General features: G+C 39.4%; 1 protein-coding gene and 1 long non-coding RNA gene across 3 annotated transcripts; one reads left to right on the forward strand and one right to left on the reverse strand.

Moving 5' to 3' along the window:
- Positions 1-1,483: 1,483 nt before the first annotated feature.
- LOC117491249 lies at positions 1,484-6,047 on the reverse strand. The gene is made up of 2 exons (XR_004556760.1): positions 5,769-6,047; positions 1,484-2,255 (listed from the first exon to the last, which is right to left on the reverse strand). It is a non-coding gene; the product is annotated as an uncharacterized LOC117491249 (long non-coding RNA).
- Positions 6,048-7,504: 1,457 nt separating this feature from the next.
- Positions 7,505-14,605, forward strand: nr2f2 (nuclear receptor subfamily 2, group F, member 2). Of its 2 annotated transcripts, none has more exons than XM_034141790.1 (3): positions 7,505-8,706; positions 9,640-10,185; positions 12,182-14,605. In XM_034141790.1, the coding sequence occupies exons 1-3, from the start codon at positions 8,274-8,276 to the stop codon at positions 12,454-12,456; spliced, it is 1,254 nt and encodes a 417-aa protein (XP_033997681.1). In that variant the 5' UTR covers positions 7,505-8,273; the 3' UTR covers positions 12,457-14,605. The 2 variants fall into 2 exon arrangements, with proteins under 2 accessions (XP_033997681.1, XP_033997682.1); XM_034141791.1 differs by having other exon boundaries at positions 7,506-8,706; positions 9,658-10,185.
- The last annotated feature ends 11,216 nt before the right edge of the window (positions 14,606-25,821 follow it).

Below are 25,821 nucleotides of genomic sequence, written 5' to 3' on the forward strand. Positions count from 1 at the left end.
AATTATCTTGGAGGTCAACACTCCGTCTTCTACGTTTGACTTTCTTTTTCTTTGTTTTATTTTTTGCAGAACCTGTTCTGATTCTGATCATATAGACATGAAGACCTCTCCTCTGGTATGACAACATATCAGGTAATGAATATATTAATTTGTCCTCACTTACAAGGATTACATATTCAAATACTGACAATTGTTTATAGTCTGGTATAATCACTGTTAAGTGCATTGAGTGTATTATAAAAAATGTACTATAGTGTTTAAGAACTGTAGATGCATAACTACCATTAAAATGGTGTGTTTAGAAAGGTGAAGGCACATGTTTCAAGTCAGTAATGTCTATAATAAATCCAGAAAAAAGACAGAAAATATTACACTCACACAGACAAAAGTTGTTAATACGTTTATAATAACTTCCTCACTCACCATGGTTAATGGTAAATAACTCCTAAACTAGAACCTTATAAACAAATACTGTTTACTGAACACATTAAGTCATGGCTCTGTCTAACCTCTGGGTGCTATCACATGTCCACAAATCCCCTCTCAGTTTATTGTCAGTGGAGCAGGTCTAACATTTGACTGTGATGACATCATCCTGGGAGTATTGGCTCTCATGGTGTGAGCCCTAGAAGCAGCTCCTGCATGTCCTCATATGACGATAAAGTAACCAAGATCCTGTAAATAAGTGATTCCTGTTATTTTAATGGCTTTTCCCCTTGAGGTCATCCTCCCTCCAAGAACATCTTGTGTTTTTCATTCGCAGTCATCGCTGTTGTCAAGGTCTTCTCCTTTTATTCCCTCCATCAGTTCTTAAGGACCATTGATCACATGTGGATTTGTGTAAGTGAAAAACTTAAAATGGCAGTATTTGTTATTATACAATATATTCCATTCACAAATGTTAAATACCTGTGGAAGTAAAGATGTAGTTAAGATCGTCAATATTCACAGGCTGCTGAGTTTGTTCATAGTTATACAATTTATCTCTGCCGCACTTTGACAGAACTATGAGTTCTTATGTTGAAACATTTCAGCTTGATTAATTTCTCAGCCTGCAGTCTTCTTTAGGCCTGGAACTAGCAGAAGTCCCTCATATAATATGTTTCTGCTGTAAAGTTTAATAATCATAACTATGTTTCAATTTCAGGAGAATACTCTACTCCTCACAAATGTTCAGATCGTGAACTAGCAGAGAGAAAACACAGTACATTTGCACATTCTTGTATTCATTTAACTGCAGAACACAAATGATTTTGCTATGTAAGTGAAGTTAAACGCAGACTCTAAATAGAAAATGATTTCACAAATAGTCAGATGTACTCTCACATCTTCGTCATTCAGCATGTCACAGATACAGTTATAACAATAGTTCCAGTTAGGAAAGAAAGCTTTATTTACACACGTACATTAATCTGTCATGGTAAAACTGGAAACATTCATTCTGGAAATGTAAGTGCACAACATTAAAGACAAACACAGCTCATATGGTGTCATAAAACTTTATTGGTTATAGATGTGGCTGGTGTGACACTGCAAATTGCAATTATACACCACATAAGACACACAGCTATGGTTTGAAGTTAACCAACACGCATTTATGTGTTGATCCAGCGTAGTTTGACAGGTTATCTCCTACAAACCACGTAATTGTTTAGTGTAAATTAACACCTAAAAGAAAAACTGGAGATGCAACGTTAACAGGACAGTAGCAGTTTGATAGAATTGATTAATCTAATAATGAGACTTTTTTGATCACTATGGCTGCCTTTTTAATTAATTATTGGTAATAGGTGAAATTTCAGAACATTAAGCATACAATTCAACACTTTATAGCCGAATTAGAAACCTGAAGCTGAAGTACGCCTCCTCTACATCCGTTTGTGTAATTCTTACATATCCCTCCCTGCTACCACATTACACCTTGAGTTACAGTAATTCAATACACTGTCTGCTGCCTTTGGGGCCACATGTGAACCGTGTCTGGCTCAGGACTGAATGCTGCCACAGCTTTCTCTCTTAGGTCCTCTCCAAAACTTTTTTCACTGTCTGAGTACATGAAAAAAGAAAAAAGTGAGGTGAGTGGACTGCCCACTCTCCCTCTTTTAAAAAGAAGAGGGAGGGTAGGTCACACTCGAAGAGACACATCTTACAAGTGCCCGGTACAACCGCGGTGTTGTGCTGGCGGTCGCTGTGTGGCTCCACTGGGACAGATGGGCCTTAAGCTGCTTTGCCGAAGGGTACTTCAGCAGTGGTTCCTACGGGTTAGAGAGCACTTATCACACAATTCCCCTACCCAGACTTTCCCAGCTAGTCCTTAGAGTTAAACCATTGACCTTCTGGTCATCTGCCTCAAGTAATCACCACGTATGCTCCATCAATGCAGTCTTTAGCAGCCAAAACAACACATCATTTATCATTTCTCATATCATCTCTCCATTCCACAGTTTTGATCACTTAAACAGCCGCGACTCACACAACCAGCATTTACAAATACATTAAGAGCATGCTGGCAGTCCGCCTAAAGAGTGATCATTGAGACAAATTGATCCCTATCTGTTTAAATTGGCACTATAATCTATCATTGGCAAATTGAACACAGTGAGCTATCTGGGATCTATTGCCTTTTTAGATAGCAGCCCTTAGGGCATGCAGACAGAGTGAAAGGGATCTACGCCACTGAATGAACTCTTTATGTCTCTGCTAAGACATGTACATGTCTGCTAACACTGAAGCATAAAAAGGTGAATGTTATACATGTTATTATTTCTCACACTGTATATGCCTCTATAGCTTACATGTGTGCATACAATCAAATGCTCATACACACACGCACCATGTTTACAATAAGTGGTTGTTAATTGGTATAATGAATGCAATTTTCTGTAATAACATATTATTAAAATGCCAAAAAGAGAGAAACATAATTTAAAGTCGTACTTTTTTACATTAAAGTCTGTAAAAGCCGTGCTTTAGTGTAACCTATTCAACCACAAAGAAAAAAAGGCAAATCAAAAGAAACTACGTTCTATAAGAGTATGCACACGGGATAATTTATTGAGTTAAAACCTGTATGGCAAAAAAATCTCTAATAATACTTTAATTACATTTGTTAAAATGTTTAACTATCCTTATATGAGGAGACTTTGCTCATGTTACGTTAAGCTTATATTTATTCTATGATTATTGTGATATATGAGTCTGATGTAACTTTTTGAAACTTTCTGTCAGCAAATATTCTTTGCCTAAATAAAGCCACATGTACAAGCACACATTTGACTAATTGGTTCTTTTTTATCCATCTTTGCATTTAAGCAACATTACTACAGCAATGCTATAAAGAGAGTATAGATAAGCCTTTACCAGAGGATGCCTAATATAATGCAATACAGCAGATACAACTGCTGTGACTTTGGGGCACAACCACCATCAATCAAGTGATCTTTATCAAGCAGGAAAATACAATTTGAGGCTGTTTAAGAGCGTTTTGAATATTAAAATATTGCTTTTTAATTGTATACACAAAAGCTCAAACCTGTTGCCTCCAACAGTTAATCAACCTGTGTGTTATCTGAAATTAATTATTCTATATTTTTGATATTTTATGATAAGTTGAATCTCAACCAATTGTCAAAAACATGTTATATTCCTGGTGTTATTTTTTTTAAATTGGACGATTTAATTTGTTCTGATTCCACAGTGGTCTAATTCAATGAGACTCTTGAAGTTGATTAGCCTGGTTAACATTTGCTCCTGCGCGGGTCTGCAGGGGTTAATCAGGCCGGGAACTTGGAGACCCCCGGGTCAGCCCCCCCCTATCTGCATGAAGCACTGGGTGAAGGCGCAGATGAGATTAAAGTGCACTTTCATCACCGTTTTTGACTTTTTACACAAGTGTGAGACGGTTTCTCGCCGTCAGCATGACTCTGCTTTTTAGATTAGTTAGGCTATATCTTAAAAGAAAAAATCTGATTGATATGCGATCATTTTTAACCCAATTCACGCTGGTAGTTATTTGGTTTTAATCTACAATCTGTTGCATTTACACTGTTTTGACTAAAGTGCGCGTTGGCATATACAAATAATTACCAGTCCCAGTGCACGTGTCAGTTTAACTTGATACATGAGTGAAAGCGTTTTCTTTGCACGGCCGTAAATCTCAACTATTATCTACTCACTATCGATTAATTTAGCTGCACTTATCTCAATCAGCACATCTCCACTCCTGTGTTCCAGAGCGTGTGCTTTGTTTTACTAACAATAATAAAGTGATTTAGTCCTTACTCCCAGCCCGAGCATGGGAAATCGTTAAAGATCCAGCTATTTGTGTGTGATCAGTAAATATTTAGTGCAGGCGACATCCTCTGTCTCGTCTTAATCGATACTGGTCCCGTTGGGCAGCGCTATTGTTGTGTGCAGGCTCTCTGAGCATATATATAGTGCTTTTATCCTCTGACTGAAGGCAGAACAACTGCTAATCACACAGAGGAAACTTTTAAACCCGGGAAATAAAAACTGCAGCACAAGACTTTTAGAGGGTTTAATAGCAAATCAATTGTGTAAGTGTGAAACTGTTTATGCGTGGAAAAAGGTGTTCAATTTTCAACCCAGTATAGATTTACGCGAGGTTAATTGAGGCTATTATCATTTCATTATAGACTTTCTTATTCTCTGTATAATGTATAATTGTAAGAAAGAAATAGGGATATTCTTTATGTAGTTGCTTCTTAATTTTGTATAATGAATAAATTGTCATTTTAAATTATGATTAATTTGAATTAGAGCTAATTAATAATAATGATAATATAATAATAACACAATAGTCATTGCTGTTTTTATAGGCTGTATTTAAGGACACTGAATGTTTATTTTTGCAATAAAATGAAATATGTTGCACAGCTCTAATCACAGGTCTTATTGCATCTTCTAATCTCCTTATAATTTCTAATAAGCAGAATCTCACAATGCATGCTCGCACACTTAAAGACAGGTGTCTGTTCTGACTTCCCCCCCTCCCTCTCTCCTCTTAGCCCACACAAAGCAGCGGCGTACACGCGCGTTTTGGCCATATTACTGTGGGAGAGAAAAGGCGCACAGGATCTCTGCTTTGCTGTAGCCTAAAGACGTATTATTTCCAGAAGCAGTCAAAAGATATTCTGCTCCGAAGATATTATTATATTACCAATTCCTCGCTCATCAACACATGACGTGAATCAGTTGTTCTTACCGGCTCTCCAAAGTTGTTGCATGATCAGACATTTGCCAACATTTTCTTAATAAACAGCGTGCTTTTTGTGTTTGATTCTGTCTGTTGTAGACGAAGATTTGCCAGTTTCATTCTGAGCAGTGTGTCGAAAAAGAGAAGACAAAATATATTCTGAATAAGAGAGAAGATGCACCCCGCTACGGAAGAAGCCACACATATGCATTTGGTAGGTCTGTTTCTATAAGAATACAGCCTTCTGCCTCTCTATCACTATCAAATAACTTTATGAATGGGTATTTGCAACCTAGTTGGGCTTAATGTGATCATCATATAAATGAACACGTGGAGAAAAAAGCAATATGAGTGACTGATACGCCCGTGTTGAATGCGCACTAGAAACATCGTGTATTTACGCTACTATATGCTTTGTTTGCAGCCATACATTTATTTTTATTTCAACATATAATGCTGTCCGCTTATTTAGACAATATTTAATTTAGAACTGAGAAATAAAACACAGGTACTTTTACGATTTATCTTATTAAAGTGCGCAAAACGTACTTACCGTTTGAAGTCGGATCCTGGAGAAACGGATACATTTCGGGGTGTTTTCACGGCTTCTGTAAATGAAACCGACAAAGTAATCATGCAGACAAAATAAAACCGGCTCATTTGTTTTAGAATAAAGACATAATTGCTCTAAATACCACCGCTGGGATTGCCTGAAGTGGCAAAAAGTAAATCCAACTCTGGCAACTCTGAAAGCTTTGCCGTCCAAGTCCTGTAAAACAGAATTTAAATAAACAGTCATCAGTTTAAAATGGTGCTCGTTAGTTTGGTCGATGCGGGAGAAGAGACTGAAGCAGTTTCCGTGTCGGATGGCTCCTCTAAATTGAATCTTATTTGAAGCAAAACTTCATACGCTAGGGGGCACCCATATACTGTAATAGATCCTGGGACAATGCATGCTGCTGCTGCTGCTGCTGCTCTCTGTAGACTGACACAGCCAGGCTATAGGTTCATCTGCAGGGCTGCAAGTGAAGTTTTACCTGCAGTTCAACTTTGATCTCTGGGCTTAAAGTAAACCAATCTTTACCGCTGTTTAAATACAAGTCTAAAAACATATTAACCATGAGAGCAGCCACTCTGAGCAGACACTGACCCCGTTCTACATGCTCGGCATCCCTCACTGTGTTTGCAATCATCCCACAAGCAGTAGATTGTCTTTATTATAAGGCGATATCTGAGGTGTATTTTAAAGCATGACCCAAAAAAAACACTTTTATAGGGTTGTTTATCAGGAAGTGGCTTTGCTTTCATCTTCACATTAATGTGCAAGGCCTTTGACCTCAAGGGACATTTAAAAAAAGTAGACCCTATTTAAAGATGTGGTTATTTCATGTTTTGACCACATGAAGAAAGAGCTCTGACTTTGGAGACCCAGGTCTGGCCCCTCTGACCTGGTGCGTTGGGGATATTTGCGGCCGTGAGGGATTAGCAGGCTACAGCGGGTGGCTAGATAATGTCAGCAGCCTATCATAACATTTGTATAAGAGGTGTGGATTGTCATGAAAGGTACCTGGTGTGATTAGAAGCGCTAATAAGTATATTAGCCTGTCCAAATAAAGGAACACATTTGGAGAAAAGGGGAGAAATTCTTCGTCTGCCTTAAATGTGCATAGACCGAATACGTCTTCACTGTTTTACACAATTATCCTAAATAACATGCACACTTCCAATGATCGTGTATCATACTCTGAGTGTCTCATTTTGTCTCTTTGTGTTCTCAAATGTGTATAATGCCTTTTATAATCACATATAAAGGATCAACATTAGGGCAAAAATAATAGTTTTTATTATAATAAGCAAATATAATGTGCAGAAGGTGCACCTGTGTCCACGGGACAACATCTCTTTAGATTTTTCAGTATTTTATAAATGTACAGATATAGTGTTACGCGATACGAGGCAATGAATGGATTAAGGTTGGGTGTTATTTCTTCTTGCAATTGTTAGTGCTTTACCGGGAATTGAGTATTTTCTAAGTATGGACGATTTGAGTGACTAAAAAATGATTCCCGAAACTCGTCTCGTTTTAGGACCAAGCGGCCCTCTCGACCTCCATGCTGGCTCTGGCAAGGTACCAAGTAGCACAAGTGCCGACTAGCCAATGGGGTTGAGGGGGAGGTCCCTAAACTCTGACCAGTCAAACACACTCTCCTTCCTTATATGGCAGCAGATCTCCATGGTAACGTGTGCTAAGTTGCAGCAGTCGTGTCAAAGTTCACTATATAGAGAGCTCAGTGAGCTGATCAGAGAGAAAGCATTCTGCCAGCCCGGCTCCTACCAATCGCAAATCACTTCCTAACCTCCGCCTTTTTAACATATTTGATCACTTTGATTCTCTACTCCTTTTTCCTATTATTTTTCACTGCACGAAGGAGGTTTGTAGGTTGTGATCTTTGTTTTTGTGGTTTTTGTTTTTTAGTGCTTTCAGCATTTTTTGGGAAGAGTTGTCTTCACCGTCCAGACTCTCCAAAAACATTGGCTTCTGCTGCGCGCATTCTGGCGCTACCTCTCAACAAGAAAAGGAAGAAGACGCATTTTTTTTTACCCAGTTGGTGATTTCCTTCAAGACTTGTGCTGGAACTTGATAGTAGCTGCTTCAGTGTGCTCACTATTGTTTTTGCTGCTGCAGACACGGTCCTACCCACCAGCTGCTCCATCATTCTCTGAATAGTCCATGCTATCGGTTGATCATTTTAATATTTAGCCTACATTTCCCATTGATGGGTGTACTGGATGGCTGACTGTAAGCGCCCCTGGACTTGGCCTTTAAGCGCAAGGCAGCGACTCAGCTCGCCATCGCATCAGTTTTGAAAACGTGCTTCGCGACGTCTCCAACAGCAATAAATCGACAGTTTTCGGGAGATTCTGACTGGATTCAACGTAGGTTAGATTTGACATTTTGTGTGTCCTGTTAGTCACAGTTTATCGCGTTTCCTTGAGACATTATTCACCGCGACACCAAAACGGCAGACAAAAAGTTTCTTTACGTTGACTGATAGATATGGCAATGGTAGTGTGGAGAGGCTCCCAGGACGATGTGGCTGACACCCAAGGCACCCTTTCCTCGCAAACCCAAGGAGGACTATCCCTTCCCACCCCTCAACCAGGCCAGTTAAATCTGTCCTCTCAGGTCGCCCCTCCGACCACTCAGATTCCGGTCCAAGGACCCCCGAACAACACACAGTCCACGCCGACGACGGAGAAGCAGCAGCCACAGCACATCGAGTGTGTGGTGTGTGGGGATAAATCCAGTGGCAAACACTATGGCCAGTTTACTTGCGAGGGGTGCAAAAGCTTCTTCAAACGGAGCGTAAGACGGAACCTCACTTACACATGCCGTGCCAACAGGAATTGTCCAATCGACCAACACCACCGCAATCAGTGCCAGTACTGCCGCCTCAAAAAATGCCTGAAAGTCGGCATGAGACGGGAAGGTATTGGGACTTTATGTTTCTCATTTATATGCGTGAGTGTGTGTAAGTGTGTAAGTGTGCTTGTGCTTTTCTAGACATGAAACCATGTAATGTCGCCCCCGTAGCATGTTCTCTCCCCCGACTCTTCCCTCCCAGGCTGTGCGGCAGCAGCTCGCCATGGAGCGGCTCTCTGCTGTGCTGGAGCCGGGGCTCGCCGGGTCTTCGTTTAGCCGCTCTATTATTGTATCCAGCTCCAGCGCATTATAGCCTTGCATTTCACAAATGCGATCCGACCCCTGGCCGGGTTAGGGCTATCGAATATATATTTAGACAAAGCGTAGACATACATCTGTACTGAATAGATGAGACAATATATCCTTCTGCGCTATTATGGCGAGTACCGAATTAAGAGATAGCGTGTTCCGGCTACATCTCTCCCGCATGTTCACTGAGTCCGAAGCTGGACATCAGCTTGAATCGTGCACACAAAGCCTCCGTTTAACCTTAAGAATTTATTTGAATATATGTCGAATATAGGCCTGCATTTATGGCAAAACAAGATGAATTGCTAAGTAGGTTAAGGGTTAAACATGCAAGGTCTCCCTTGCCCTCTTTGTGTTCCTTCACAGCCAGCTCATGTTGCTGTTGCCGAATAACATCATTTTAAAGATAGACATATCCATATGTGTAAAACGTGTTTTAAAGCGTGTGTTGTGTTTCACAATGATATGTCTCACTAAAGCTTCATTATCTATGCCACCTTTTAAACTTCCTATGCAATAACACAATGTGTGTATGAGTGTTGTGATATTGTAGGCTACAGCAAACATGCTGTGTGAAATGTATTTTGTTGATGCTTATTCTTGATTCAGCCATAAATGTATAATATTTGAAAGGTATGCCTAAGATGATATAGTGTGATGATTTGTAGAATTCAGGCTTCAATATCTGTAGTTTCTCTTTTTACTGCAGCGGTGCAAAGGGGACGGGTGCCACCCACACAGCCTCACCACGGTCAGTTCGCCTTGACAAATGGAGACCCACTGCACTGCCATTCCTACTTATCCGGATATATCTCTCTTCTGTTGAGAGCGGAGCCCTACCCGACGTCCCGGTATGGCAGTCAGTGCATGCAGCCCAACAACATCATGGGCATCGAGAACATTTGTGAACTAGCAGCCAGGATGCTCTTCAGCGCCGTGGAGTGGGCCAGGAATATTCCCTTCTTTCCAGACCTTCAGATCACAGACCAGGTGGCTCTGCTGAGGCTGACGTGGAGTGAGTTATTTGTGCTGAACGCCGCGCAGTGCTCCATGCCCCTGCATGTGGCTCCTCTCCTGGCGGCGGCTGGCCTTCACGCCTCCCCCATGTCTGCGGACAGAGTGGTGGCGTTTATGGACCACATTAGGATCTTCCAGGAACAAGTGGAGAAGCTCAAAGCTTTGCACGTTGACTCTGCTGAATATAGTTGCTTAAAGGCAATTGTGCTCTTCACCACAGGTAAGACAATAGACTGGCACACTCCAAGTTAAGTCTGTGTGAATGTCACTAACATGCTCACTGACATCAGCTAAATCAACGCTGACCTAAATATACCCACACTGACTATAGAGGTGGTTGTTTGTCTTAGATAAACATCCTGCTTAAATGTACACATGTGCTGCCTTCATGGTCAAAGACTTTTGAATATAGGATTGAGGCTCCTAAATTATAATAATTAACTGATTAATAAACTGATGTATTAGACACAAACACAGAAATATAGGCTACTGGAAATTGTACAAGCATTTTTGTTAAATTAACAACAAAACAGAGGAGAATGACTGAAATATTAGAGGATAATTTCGAGTTAAATAACACCGGTAACTTCACCATAATTACTTTAAGCATCATCAAATCTAGCTATTAACACTTTTTGCAAAACCAATAGCTTGCAGATGAATTGCTACACTTTGACTTTATTTTTATTTTTCCGCCATTTATCAATGTGTGTATACCCCACGTCTTGTTTGTAGGGAATGACAGATATAAATGATGTCAGGCTCCGAGGGGGAGGGGAATAGAAAAAGAAAGACAAGCCTAATGTCCCATTTGCACACAGTAAAAGCAAAGCGCAGGTTTCAACGCTCTCGTGTCATTTAGGGGACAGGCATGTCCGAGGAAAAACATGTAGAAGCCATGCAAACCCTGTAATTGCAAATATGTCAGATTGTAACAATATTGTGTGATATTAAGCAGTGACAGGAGGGGCGGCTTTCATTTTTATTTTGCAGAACATTTGTTCTTCGCCGATTCAAGGCGTCTTTGGACTTGCTCCAGAACTAGGTCATGACCCAAACTTCCCAGCTATTTTGTTACATTAGCTCCACCATTAAAGAGGGAAATAAAAAAATCCGTGTGAAAGAGATTTACAGGGTTTCACCATAGAGTGAGTGCACGTCTTTGAAATGATATCATACCTGCAAGCCATCAGCCTCTGTATTTCATTTAGCCCACCATTGTTCTCGTGATGGTTTGTAAACCTATTCCAAAAAATCACATGTCATTTCATTTTTATTATTAAGCCCTGATGGCTTAATTTGTCTGATCCATGCCTGAGACCCGGAGGCTTGTGTTGTAGCTTGAATGACACGCATTTGCTACTTTGGTGGTTGTTGTCATGCATAAAGTTTACAAAGTTAACCAATGCGCGTACAAGCCTTTTTTGGCACATAATCATCAGCCGCCCACATGCAGCAGCAAAGATAGTGATTATGCGTCTCTGGTGGTATAGTATGACGGCAACTCCGTAGGCTATGGGCCCCTTTTTCCAAGCTAAATCTCTGCTCACTAAAGGTCAGTAGGTCTCCCTGTCTTTCCCTCTCTCCCCCCTCCTCCTCTCCTCCTCGCTCTGCCTCTGACAGCGAAACACAGGCTCATCTAAAACGCAGTCTTTAGCTATGAATATGCTTAATTATTTAGCTCACTTTTAAGTGGCTTTATCGAGGGAAATGACCGAGGTATGGTAGCGATAAAAGGAGGAGCAGAGAAGTAAGATAGTGGCGGAGCAAAATTCGACATTACCTGCTTTTAAAACATAGCACAGTTTAAGTTCGGTTAACAAAAAATCTATATATGTAGGCCTATCTATTTAAAAAAATATATATTATAAAATAGTGTAGGCTACTCAATAAAACTCAGTTCGCAGTGCGTAATTATATTTTTGTAATTGTGCCTTGATAATAATTCGCCAAGCGTAATGTTGTAACTATAACAATTGATCCATTAAAAACATATTTGCACATATTTGCAGTAGTAACGAGAACAATCCTCTAAACAAATACCCTGAACTTTTACATATAAAGGGATAAAATAATTTCCTAAAAATGTTTTTTTCTTCTAAATGTGACAGGCTATCAATTTCCGCCTGTATATCCCCACAGTGTTGGAAAGCTCCTCATGAGAGAAACACTTTAGGTCACACTTTATTAATGTTTATTTGCTTTCCCCCTCCCAGATGCTTGTGGCCTCTCAGATGTGGCCCATGTGGAAAGTTTGCAGGAGAAGTCCCAGTGCGCCCTGGAGGAATATGTCCGGAGCCAGTACCCCAACCAGCCCACACGGTTTGGGAAGTTGTTACTCCGCTTGCCTTCCCTCCGCACAGTCTCTTCCTCGGTCATAGAACAATTATTTTTCGTCCGATTGGTAGGTAAAACCCCAATTGAAACTCTCATCAGGGATATGTTGCTTTCGGGGAGCAGTTTTAACTGGCCTTACATGTCAATTCAGTAAACCAAGAAGGAGACGAACAAACAAAAGGTGGGGTTGGGGGGGGCTGCGAGACTACAATGATTATAGCTGCTTTTGTGGAAGGAATAAAAAACCAACCGGCTGTTACACGGGGCTGGCTTTCATGAAGAAAGACATTGACGTAAATGACTGTGAATTCCCCCCTACTCCAAAAAAATTGAGACATCCACTGAACTTTCAAAATGGCAGATACAAGCTCCCAGTGTTCATGCAGAACAACCTGCTTCGATTCATTTTTTCAATGAAAGAAGAAAATGAGAAAAAAAAGGGAAAGGGATTTTGTTTATCCTTATAAGGAAATTTAAGTATTAAGTGCATTTAAAAATGATAATTTGGGTAAAAAGAAGAAAAAAAACAGGAGAAAGGGAAAATACGAAAACGTGAATTTCCTTTTCTCAAATGACTTGTCCTGTGTCCATGTATAGCTGTGTTTTGTACTTTCTTTGTTCCTCCTTTCTGGTTTCAAACCGGCCTATGTGATTTATGTAGTACAGGTGGTGTTATTTTCTAAGACAATGATTTATTTTGAAAAGGTGTACAAAAAAAAGTTCTAAAAAGAATTAAAACCACAGCAATAGGAGTTTAGGCTTATAATCTAGGCGTAATGCTGCAAGCGCACTTATATTCTAAGGATGACCAATACCATCTGGGAAAAGGGAGTTTCTTTGGACTTCATGTTCAACTTTATGACCCAGCGAAAACATTTTGCTCTTTATTAATATGAAGTTACAGGATCCACTTTGTTTTCCAAATTATTTGCTGAAAAGTCTTCCCCAATTCATCCAACTTTGAATATTTGGCATCAGTTCCCCAATTGGATTCAATAAAAAAAGATCCTACAAGTTGCCTATCCTGCTGTTAAAGAGGTATTAAGACAGGTGGCTCTAAATGCGTTATATTTGCATTTAAGGCTGTTTGCAGTGGTTTCAAACTGCACTGAAAGCATACGTGACTTGTTTAAAAAAATTGGAGAGGTCAAGGGGTCATAAAAGTTTGAAGCCTAGCCAGAGTAGTGTTTAATAGCAGTATTATTAAAGCGTCCCTGAAATGTCACTCTTTATTCACTTCAAGCATTAAGTGCCTGACAAGCATGATGTGATTTCTTATCAAAATGTTAAAGTAAGCCTACAGCATTTTGGGGGGAACTCAATTAGATTTGAAACTTCAGTCGTGTATTTCACTTGAAAAACACTGATTAGAGGCAGTATTCTTGTAAATATAGGTCAATTCATTTCAACAACTTTTTCCTTTATACAAAGTATATGTGATTAAGAAAAATCTGTGGTTGCCATTTTTTTTCTCGGTAATACAACGTTTTCAAAATTGAGTGGCAGACTTAGCTAGTAGCACTGAAAGTTATGTTTTTAATGTATATACATATTACTACAAATGTTTTCTTTTTCATGTATATTTAGACTGTGAATGCATGGCCACAGGTCGCTAACCTATTTTACCTTTGATATATAAATGTAAATGTTTTCTCTCTCTTTTTTGACTGTATAGATATAATCTGTGCATTCAGTACACTAGCCCTTGTATTTAAAGAAACAAAAAAGAAAAGAAACGACGTTCATTATTAGGCTACAGACTTAAACAGGGTGAGCAGGTTTGAGAAAAAGGAGTCAATATTTTAACTTTAGTGTTATTGCTCCTTTGGTCTTTGACAGGTGCCGTGGTGTGCGTGAGCGTGTGTGCGCGAGAGCGTGTGCGTGCGTGTGTGTATTTGAAAGCTAGCAATTTTGTCCTTGTTTTGATGGCTTTTCTTCAACACACACAAAAACACCATGTTGTGGTTGAATTAAAAGGGATCACTGATTGAACACTGATCTTTGGCTGTTCGTGGCCACATATGGACCAGAGAATGATACATGATTGTAATTATGAACAGTTTAAACTGACCCACGTTTTTATATAAATATATAAAAATATATGACTGCAGGGTATTGATAACGTATAGATACTTTTTTTATGATTATTATTATTATTAATTGCAAGTGATATATGTGAGTGTGTGTGAAAGTTTATAGTTGAACACAATTCTTGTTTGTTTGTGTTAGCTTATTGTAAACAAGCATTCTGCTGTAAATTTGTTCTTGGTATTAAATTATAATTTATGAATTTGAAAACTCAAGTATTTCCATGTTTTTTTGACTTCCCCAACGCAAGTGTGAACTTGTCCTTGTGTGTGCGTGTGTTTATGTGCGTGTGGTGTGTGGTCGGCTGGAGGGGGGTGTGTGTGGAGTCAATTTGCTGTGGCAGGATGTTGCCCTTTTGCCCTATGAAAGTGATTAATGAATTACAAAATAATTAATCAATCAGCCAACAGGCTCGCTCAACGCCTTCACTTTTTGCTACAAGTTTCCGATTATTTTCTCTAAAAATGCCGATCAGTAATTTGGCAAAACTGCTTTGGAAATAATGAATTTAAGGCGGATGTCAGTCACACTTGAGAAATGGGATACAACAGTTGTAATAACGCTCCCTGCCTCAACAGATAATAACATTTCATAACAGTATACCCCCCCCCCCCCCCCCCCCTCAGTGGGAAATACCCAACTCGCCTTATTTGCGTTTCACCTTTGGACGCTCACATCAATATTAATGGCATGAATTTATACAGTATAAATATTAGCATCCAAATAATATAAGGTAGGCTATATCGATAGAGAGAAAAAACCTGAAAATCCAAATGTTCTCTCATGACAAAAACGACTCTTATTATTGTCTACATTATTCATTTCCAACTGCACTGAGCTTCATTAACATCCACACTATACGAAAAAAAACAATAGGAAAAAATTAATGTAAAAAAATATGAATAGCCAAAAAGTGAAATGATGGTTAAAATGTCAATCATATGCTTAGGGGCTGTTGTGATGTTGTAGGCTAGACCTTTGGCCTATCATTAATTACCAGTAGTATTGGTTTAGTTGAGAGTTAGGCCTGAAATAGAATTATCCTTGTTGCATGGAGGCTTAATCAGGATGGGTGCACGCCAACTTCACCACGGTTTCTGCTGCTGCTGCTGTGTGTGTGTGTGTGTGATGTGTGTGTCTGAGTGTGTGGTTTGTTGCTGTTGATAATGATGAAAATGATGATTATGATGTGATGCTGATGGTCTTTTATCCTCGGCTTCTTGCTGAAAGCGCTATTTATCCACACTGTGCTGCTCTCACTGCGTGTCCAGCCAAACTGTCTCTGAGGTATATTACACTGAGTCCCACACTGATAATCAAACATACACATCCCACACCAGTGAGCCAATATCCTATTATTGGACCAAGTATTTACAGTACAACCATAAAGGAAAGAAAAAACTCTCCACCAACCTTTACCATTTATTGGAATCAGTAAAACACACATTCTAGAGGTTGGGATGGATCTGCACACTGACCGGGCTGATTTCAGTTGACAGAGCGTGATGTAGGCCTATAGGCTGGACTCTATAATTTGTACTTCTGCTCGTTTATTAGCAATGCACAAAAAAACTAATGAGGTGTAACTCGCTGTGACGTCACTTTTATTTACGTCTGTTTGACGTGGGAACTTTTTGACACACGAGCTGGTAGCCCTATACCACCCCCCCCCTCTCTTTCCAATATAAACGCCACAGGCTGCGGGGCATGTGTGTGCAGGAGAGTCGGTGCTGATGACCGGCGTTGGGCTTTACGCTCTGAAGCTGAGAACTTATTCAGGGCTCCCGGGCTATTAGTGGGGCTATTTGTTTAATAAGATAAGAATATGGTTTGCAGTCTCGCTCCTCCTCTGTCCATTTCACACACACATACATACGTGACCAGTTAGGCGACAAATATGCACATTATTTGCACATTGGCACTATTACTATGACAAATTAGCCCATGCAGCATGCGTTTTATTGTAGGCTAAGAAAACGCAGCTCATTTACAATGTATTCTATAGGTCAAACGCTCAGCTGGATGGGCCGCATGTTCCCTTTGTTAGTGCACTTACGTTAATTAAAAAAATATTCATAATCATTATTATTATTTTTTATATTATTAATATTATCATTTATATTTTTGCCGTTTTTATTTTCTAACAAATTGGCGATAGCACCAGATAAAGCCTGAATTAACAGCAACATTTGTTTTGTTCATGTTTATTTTTATTTTAAAAATAATTTCTTATTATTATTATTCAATTTATATATGAATAATTGTATTTGTCTAAACATTATTTCACTTTATCTTTGGCCATTAAAATAAACTGCCCTTCACCTCTACTTAGTGCACCAGGCTCCCTGCATTCTGCCCATAAATGTAAGAAAAGTGTGCCATCTACCCGCTAACCCCGGAACTGTAGCTGGAGACCTCGGAGACCTCGGCTCACTTTACACAAAGGGAAAAGCGCCTCCTCGCACAACCACGACAGCAGCTGCCGACTGCTATTAAGCTGTAACTTTTCAAGTAATGTGTGTTTTAAGCACCTGTCATCCACTCTGTATCCCACTGCGTCTGTGTGTGAGCGCAGGAGATGGCGAGGACACCTCTGCCGAGAGGAGAGTCCCCATGTGAAGTTGTCGTTTTTAACATGATCAGAAGGATCAAAGGTTACATAAAAAGTCAGGAATCAATTTTGGAGGCTTGTATTAAAATAAAATAACATTGAGGGATAACTCTCTAAATTGTTGCACATCCAATATGACCCCCGGCAAAAATTTGAGCAAAAAAAATATGATCATGTTGTTGACAACATCAGCTCTCTTTATGTCCCTTGGTATTGGCTATAAGCGGGTTTGAAAGTTGTAGAAAAAATATTACAGGCACTCCTGAGAGCGTGAAGTGAAAACAAGACACCGGTCACATATTAAAACTAGGGATCATTATCCCCTCTTGACAAGAATATTATACAACAGGATTTTCCTTGACAAAAATGTTCCTCTTCGTTGACTTTTCATTTTCGAGAAAAGAAAAATTGAGAAAAAATAAATCTGAAAGAAGGACCAATCAACAGCAACATGGCAAAGTTCAATGGATGAAAAAAAGCAGAAAAAACACGGCGAGTCTTTCAAAAGGGGCGCAGCTCTTTGTGGTGATATAAATACGGGCGATAAAGACAACTGCAGCGTCTAGTGCAAGAGGGGGAATATACCCCATGTTGAATTTCCTCCATTTTTGAGGAGGCTATTTCGGTTTCCTTTAAACCCAAGCGCGCTCACGGTGAGCCTATCTCAACGGCAGTGGAGCAGCCAACTTTACCTATGATAGCTTGAATATTGCACATCAAATAAATTCAGAAGCAAGCTACTATTTGGCCCCCTGAGTAAACATAACGTGTGCTTATATTTTATTATATAAACGTGAATTTATGGCTGAAAGATTACCACATCTCCCGGAGAAGCTGGACAGAAAGGGTGGGAATTAAATGATGAGTTATATCAGGGAGCAGCTTTTTTAAGCATGCAGTTTGATTTCTTTTTATATCCACGATCACACACGGGGAGAGCGGTCAGCAGAGGGATGATGGGAAGAGACCGCAAACACTCTCCTGGATATTAGACAGGCGCCTCAGCCTCCCCAAACCCTAACGCATTATTTCATCAGGACTACTTCATAGGTATCGATCCATAGGCCTACATCTTGTATCGATTTGTTTCTCGGGGTACATAGATACTTTATTAAGATCCCCATTAGGCGCACCGCAGTGTTGTCAGTCTTCCAGGGGTCGCAGTATTAATGTTACAGCCTCGTCACTCTCAAGCAGTTTGGAGAAAGAACCTGAATGTATGTGACCACAGTGAAGCTTTTACGAACGCATTAAGTTAGAGATCACGTGCGTGGTTTGGAGGCCCCTCTGCGTGGGTGTGGGTCAAGCAGAAATGCCTGATTTAGACATCTTAATTGACAATGTCAACTGTGCAGGTCTGTTTACTCATCTCTCCCCTCTGTGGTCACAAGTGAGGTGCTTTCCTCTGTGATGGTGATATTATTGAAGACATTGGACATTAGTTTATGCGGGTGTAAAATGCCGCATAAATTGCACAAATAAGTACTAAATGTTTAATCAATGTTGCATTAATGAGGCGGGCAGACCTGCCATGCTTCGCTCGTGTCACTCCACACCGCTTTGCTGTTTCTCCCTGTAAATGCACGTTCTCATGTGCGTGGGGGCGTGCGTGCGTGTGGTTTACCAAAACTTGAAACACGAACTTGGCAAAGCCTCCGCAAACTGTGAAATAAATGTTGGCGTAATTCATGGTCGAAGCTGGTGGTAGACTGAATGTGCCTAAAAAAAAACTTACTCACACCCTGAGCGTTTTCTCTCGTCCACTCTTCATCATCACTCTCATTGTTTATCATCATCATCATCATTTCCACCACACCAACACAATGAACTTCATGTTCACATACAGGTGAAGAAAGGACCTACAATATCCTTCTAACTTTTCCTATAAATTCATAGAAAGCTTCTCATGGGAGCAAATTCATGCCGAATATTTTCAGTATACCAAAAATATCTTATCATTAGATTGTTTTTTCCACCACCGCCCGGAGACGTTTTATTTAGGCTGCATGTTTCCTTGCAGTTGCACATGTTGTTCCGCTCCTCAGTTAAATGGCTCAGATGGAGCGGCTGACAGCAGAGTGGAGCTTATTGGGATCCTCCTGAAGATGTATTAAACACGGAAAAAACAAAGACCTGCATAAAGTTTTGACTTTTAAACTCTTTTTTAAGTCTTTGGCTGCATTTTTAGGCATTATTTATTTGCGAGTATTTGACCTATACAGGCCTTAATTGTTATTGAAGTTGGATAGTTATTTTTTATTCTGGTTTTGTTAGAAATAAATATTCTTATTGTTAAATCGTATAGAACATAAACATTATTTTTATAAATAAATAAATGGAATGATCTTACATCCAACCGCCACACAGTCATTTCGCAGCTCGCGTATTGCAGGATTTTCTTACTCCTATTTCCCCCAAACAAATGACTGCTTAGTCTGCATAATATTAAACGTTTATTTTTGAATTTTCAAACCAACCTAACCTAACAGAGCATTGTGAAGATAATAAGTGTGAGACCACCTCTCCTCCTGCCCTCATGTCCGGGCTCTCCCACACCTTCTCATGTCAGCAGCCTCTGAAGCGCCTGGTAATAATAATGTGTTCACAAGGACACACATCTGACATTTCCCGTGGATGTGATTTAGTAGGCTACACGTTGTCCATAAACAGACGGCAGAAATCCAGACTCACCAAATTTAAACATCCTGTAAATGCGCAATTGCAAACCAATCATGACCCACAAGAGAAATTAAATGATTCCTCTGATTTCCAGAGGATTCTGTTTATCTCCCTCTGTGACCCAGGAGCGTCCCGGGACCTCAGATTTGGGAACTAGTTTATGTGTGATCATTTTTTGTTGAATTAGATTCAGTAGAATGACAGTAGGCCTACTTCTCAAGTTGCTGGGGACGCGCTGTACACCCCCCCCCCCCCCCTCTCCCCTCACTGACCCCCGCAGGTCCCGGGCCCCGCTCCGGGACCCCCTGCACTAATGAACAGCGATAACACATATAACTGGTGGCCGCCAAAAGACAGCAGCATGCAGGCTGTTGTCATAGCTGGCTATGCACACAGAAATCGGTCAACCTTATGAAAGGACAAATCTTCACGGAGGGTCTCAACAGCAGAGGAAGAGACAGAGTGCAGGAGAGTCTGCCCGCAGCAGCGAGATGGCGCTATTCTGCACATTTAACCTCAGCTGTGCTCCGGTGCCCCGGCTGGCTCTCTGTGGCTCAACAGTAGCCTACTGTCTGACTTTCTCCTGCGAAATGGCTCGATCAAATTAAAATGTATATATGTTTAGAGAAACACAAAGTCAGTGTGGAACTGCTGTGAGATCATTTGAGCTGGGAACTTCACAAAGGACATGTTATAAACAATTTTAATTGACATTGTACAATGACATTATGGAAGAAGATAACTCATTCTGTCATTTATTTAACAATCAATTAAAAATAAAGGGTTGTCCTAATAAAAATAAAATAAGGATGAAACACAAAAGTGACACAGGATAGTGAAGTTAAGACATTTTATTTGGGCATAACATTTATATGGTGCACATTAAATTCAAACCACCTCATGACTGCAGTCTCCAGAGCCGTCCTCTTTGGAGACATTTCGATTTAGTTTATTTTTATTTCATGCCCTTGACAAATATTTAGTGATAACCGTTTGATCTGTCACTTTAGGATATGTCTCATCTATCGAATATTATTTGACACGTGAAGTAGATCCTGTTCAAATATCATCGCTTTTTTAAACAGTATTTCCCAAAAAACATCGAAATATCTGACCTTTCCCTCACTATCTGAATGATCGTATTTGTAATACCATGCTCTGTTGTCACCAGTCTCTTAAACTGTTTAAATGTAGTTATTTATTATTTATCTTGTTTGTGTTTTCCTCTGTGACCCTGTTCTCTCTGTTGGGGGTGAACATAACAACGGCTTGTTCACGGCGGATATTAGCTAAATCAAATCAGTAGGATGTTTTCAGTAATTATTACACTGATATTTTTACAATAATTTTTACAATAATACTTTTCTCTTTCTAAAAATAAAACTTTGTCATTCCGATTTTTTTTTCGTTTTTAATTATCTTTCTGATGCATGTTTACTCTTCTGCTGTCTATAAAAGTGGTAATGCAATTCATATAATCGGATTTCTTTTTTAAAATTTCAGTTCATTATTATTATTTTTAATTTCAGCAACATGATTTGTAAATTAAACCTTCAAGCTCAGATCAATTGACTTAATTAGAAATTGTGATAAGACTTTTAAAATCTGCCGCAGTCTCGATTTGTTTAGTAAAACCTTAATAATAATACAACATATTGATTATAATTACTATAACAATAGTAAGTATACCTACTACAGCTATTGCTTTACATATACACACTCCCTACATTAATTGAACTATTTTAATACGATGTATCTTTGCCATTCATAAAGTACTTTATTGAATTAAATAAAATGAACAAAATCACGCGAAGAACTTCTTAATTTCCATCTAAAAGTTTCCTTTTTTCTAAATCAAACTTCTTCACAGACAGTTGGGAGCTGAAGGACCTGCAGACACTTCATGGAGCTCTCATGTTGTAGACTCGGGGATCAAACTCCCTGCAGCCTTGGCCAGTCCTCTGAACTTTACAACTATATGTAAACAAGTTGGGAATAATCTTCTTTACTTTTTATAAGAAAGAAAATGCAATCTCCCAAGCTTAGATTAAGCAGACGAGCTCTTTCTCTCTCTTCTTCTTCTCTTTTTCGTTGCTTGTCATTGGTGGGGCTGGACTTTGGTGGACAATAATGCAGCAATTGTTGATGCTTTGTGACCCATAAAATTTGAGGGTGGCTATTCTGGCTTTGGTATGTAATTATGCAAAACACTTTGCATAAAGACTTGCCATCCGATCTAATGATAGAGCCTGCAGTCTCATTTCCAGAGAGGGAGGCACCAGCAGAGCCTGCACTCCCAGGGACGGAGGAGAAGCTGCCATCATGAAAAAAAGACAAACTGCACATAAGAACACATGCTATTGTTCAGGTAATTCTGTTGTGATGTGGATATTTATAATCTAACACAATAACATAGTGAATTTAAATATAACTGCTACGTATACAGTATGTACTTCTTTGTACCATGTTATCTCACAATGTTGCACATTAAGATCATTTAAACTAATTTCTCCCCCCAGCCGTTGCAGTGAGTTTAAAGTGCGGAATCAAGTTATTTTCATTGTGAATAAAAAAGAAGAAGACATGGAAACATGAGGAGGAAGTCAAACCAATTTCACTTGATGTGTCTGCACAGAGGAGCAGATCATCCAGAGGACACAGGGGCAGCGTTTGTATTAAAGCATCTGCACTGTTTCTGTCTCCATGGCTCTGCAAGGAAAACACACACACATCATATTTATATATTTAATCACTTTTAGTTTAGCAAAGAAATAAGATGGTCGAGCAATAAATATGAGGACGAAACATGAATTACTGTAACATATATGTTGTTGTTTTTTTTTCAGAATGTCCAGGATGTTTGTCAAAAGACTGCATGCCTTTGAGGTGTGCACTGTATGGGATATTCTGTGTGTATGCACATAATAAACACTTGTGCTGCCTGACAGAGGTGTGAATCTGAGAGCTTTTCTACCAAATGAAGTGCCAGCAGAGAGAAATAAAGAGATCTGCAGCTGTCAGGGGTCAGTCAGGCAGAGATTGCTTCTAGAGATCTTTTGAAAAAATCACACGTTTGAAGGCTTAGTGCTTTGCTGCCTTCGCATTTCAAGCTCAGATCAGTGGAATCAGAAAAAAAGGGAGAACATGGGTTGGAGAATTGTGAAGTTGGGATGGACATGGGACGCGTTTTGGAAGGCAGGAGACGAGCCTTTTTACCTGATCCTTTAGAGGAAGGAGGACAGCCCAAGTTTTTGTTCCTGCATTAAAACATGTATCACACAATTAAAGCAACAGTGTCTCCAATGTCTCCCTGTGTGTATGTGAGGAAATGTAATGTTCAAAACCTGCTACACACTCTCCTCTAATTTGCTGTGTGTGTGTCGACAGAAAGGAGGAGTGAAGGAAAACAACTCTGAAGTGTTTCATGACTCTCCAAAGGATTCAGTTAGTTGCTGTTGGATAAGCTTTACAGTTAAAATATGGAAGTGGGTTTTCTACATTCAACAATTTTGGCAGTATTTAAGCAGAAGGAAAAATACACAAGGGTTTATATTAAGACTGTTTTCACTTCGTTATTCATTTTAGGATATAACTCCCCACTTTGCTAAGGTTTTGACCAACTTTTGATCCTTTTTCTGAATCCTGAGCCAAACACAATGTTTCGATGTAGCTACTTGTTGTGGTGATCACTTGCTAAGTCTTATTTAAATATCAAACTATTTTATTTTAAACAAATTACTCCATCATTTGGAAAGTTGCCTTATTACAAAACAAACGTGTTCAAGTTAAGCAGTAGTGGATGAACGTGAGTTAGGCAGCTTATCACTGGGAGTATTTTATATGTATTTGTTGACTTCATGTAGAAAATAAAATCACATACGAAAGGTTATTTATTTAAACAACACACACACACACACACACACACACACACACACACACACACACACACACACAACACACACACACACACACACACACACACACACACACCACACACACACACACACACACACACACACACACACACACACACACACACACACACACACACACACACACACACACACACACACACACACACACACACACACACACACACACACAGTAGAGTCTGTAGTGCATTGTTGAATAAAGCTGCCACAGCCAATCACAGCTTTGACATAGTTTGGAAACATTTTTACATTGTTAAATATAATTATAAACAGTCCAGGAAAGTTGTATCTGGACTTTTTATGAATAAATGAACCAGTCTTTTAACTCCTACTTACTTCTTCTCACTTTCTGTACGTGATATCACAAACATATAAAACTAACTACCAGCAGGATTCACATGAATACATTGAAAATGTTTATTGATCAATCTGACAGCTTTTTCTTGAAACACAACATAATGTTAAACTTTGATGAGACAACATTTGACACTGATATCTAACTTGTGTGTCAGTGTTCGGACTGAACTAACAATATTTGACAGCCTAGGCTTGACTGTATTAGATGCTCTTAAAGCATCTGTTTGAACTGAGTAATAAAGTAAATCTGTTGAAGTTGAAATAAGAGAGGAATAAAGAGAAACCTATGCTCAAACAGAAGAGTGACAAAGGTCAAATGAGCACATTATGACTGATTACTTGATTGATCATTTTCTTGACTTTGAGTCCTTCAGATGCAAAAATAAATAAATAATATTCTTCAAGAAGCTTTTACCTTGAAATCCTCACATTTTCAATCACAAGTGAGTTCTGGAGAAACATGTCCTTCTTAATGTGAACCCTAACTTCTGAGTGTTTTGTAAGCGCTTCTTTTTTTCAGATGCCATGTGATTTCGTTTGCTTGCTTCTTGCTGGGGAGGCAAAATATGCAAATCCCATCAGATTTATAACACTCGGCGCCTTTCAGTTGTTCATGTGCTTCTGCTGTGGTGTATTATTATTTTCAAGGGTTCTCAGCAGGACATAAAAGGATCATAAGTTATTCTTCCACCTGACAAAAATATTTCATTCTCCCTCTCTTTCAAAGATGGACCCAAGTAAAAGTGATAATGACGTGATTTATTATCATCTGAATGGATGACGGGAAGCTGATTGCTTTCGACTGAGCTTCATGCAATGCTGCATATGAAACAAAATATAAATTGACAGGGAATGCTTTCGATGAAGTAAAAAATCTTTCATGTGACAGCATCACCCGCTCATTAAATCATCCACAAAACAGGTGATACAAACATTTTCATTCAAACGACCACAAAGGAAAACCACTGGACTTCATTCATGTGAATCTGGAAATGAGAGCTGAATCCTGTCTGAGAGAAAAACCTCCACTGAACCCCGAGGCTTTGTTTTTGCTATTAAAAGTATTCTTCCAAGTTTTTTAGACAACTTATTAAAACTTTGTTTGTTTCTTGCTAATTACATGTGTTGATCATTTGGAACTCATTGTATCAATCGCTTCAAAATCTAGCATGTATGTGGCTGTTTGCACTGTTTCCTGGTTTAGAGATATTCTCTTATCCCGGTCAAGTGGCCTGTATAGGGATCCATTGGCTCCAACAGAAGGACCTCTGATAGGCCTGGTGTTAAAGAGCTCTGATCTGGGCCGTGACAGCTCAGCCCAATCAGCCTGTTCAACATGCTGCTTTGACTGTCACTTTCAATTTTCACATGACCCCTTGGTCCTAGAATGGGGGATAAGTGGCAGAAAGTAGGACTGAAAGCTCATATTATTGGTCTGACAGCTTCACTCATCTGAAAGTAATGCAAAATGCAGTTCATATTTATACCCTGACCTTATGCTCAAACAGGGAATCTACTTTATCTGCATGTTAGGTGCCGAGACAAAGGCCACACTGGTGGATTCCTGCAGCAATTTGTCCAAATGCATATTATTCTCTTTCTAATTATTCAGCAGATGCAACTGAAAGAACAAGAGAGAATCTCTTTTGAATATCTGTTTTACAACAAAGAGATGGACAAACTTTTGTTTACACAAAAACAACATATGGAGCGTTATAGGCACAGAAGGGGAACACGTTTTGCTTCGTGGATCAAGTGACCAGCAGGTATATACTGTATATATGCAACATGTGGCCTTTTATTTTATACTTCATAAGCATTATGAAAACATAAAAATCACTGTTTCTGTTGC

The sequence above is a fragment of the Trematomus bernacchii genome, unplaced genomic scaffold (genome assembly GCF_902827165.1).
Source record: "Trematomus bernacchii unplaced genomic scaffold, fTreBer1.1, whole genome shotgun sequence".
Taxonomy (NCBI): domain Eukaryota; kingdom Metazoa; phylum Chordata; class Actinopteri; order Perciformes; family Nototheniidae; genus Trematomus; species Trematomus bernacchii.

Excerpts from the sequence above, each read along its gene's own strand:
- nr2f2 (XM_034141790.1), top strand. The coding sequence starts at position 8,274 with ATGGCAATGGTAGTGTGGAGAGGCTCCCAGGACGATGTGGCTGACACC. Across the intron at positions 8,707-9,639 it reads AGTCGGCATGAGACGGGAAG|TTTCTCTTTTTACTGCAGCG; the intron begins GTATTGGGACTT and ends CAATATCTGTAG. Across the intron at positions 10,186-12,181 it reads AATTGTGCTCTTCACCACAG|ATGCTTGTGGCCTCTCAGAT; the intron begins GTAAGACAATAG and ends TCCCCCTCCCAG.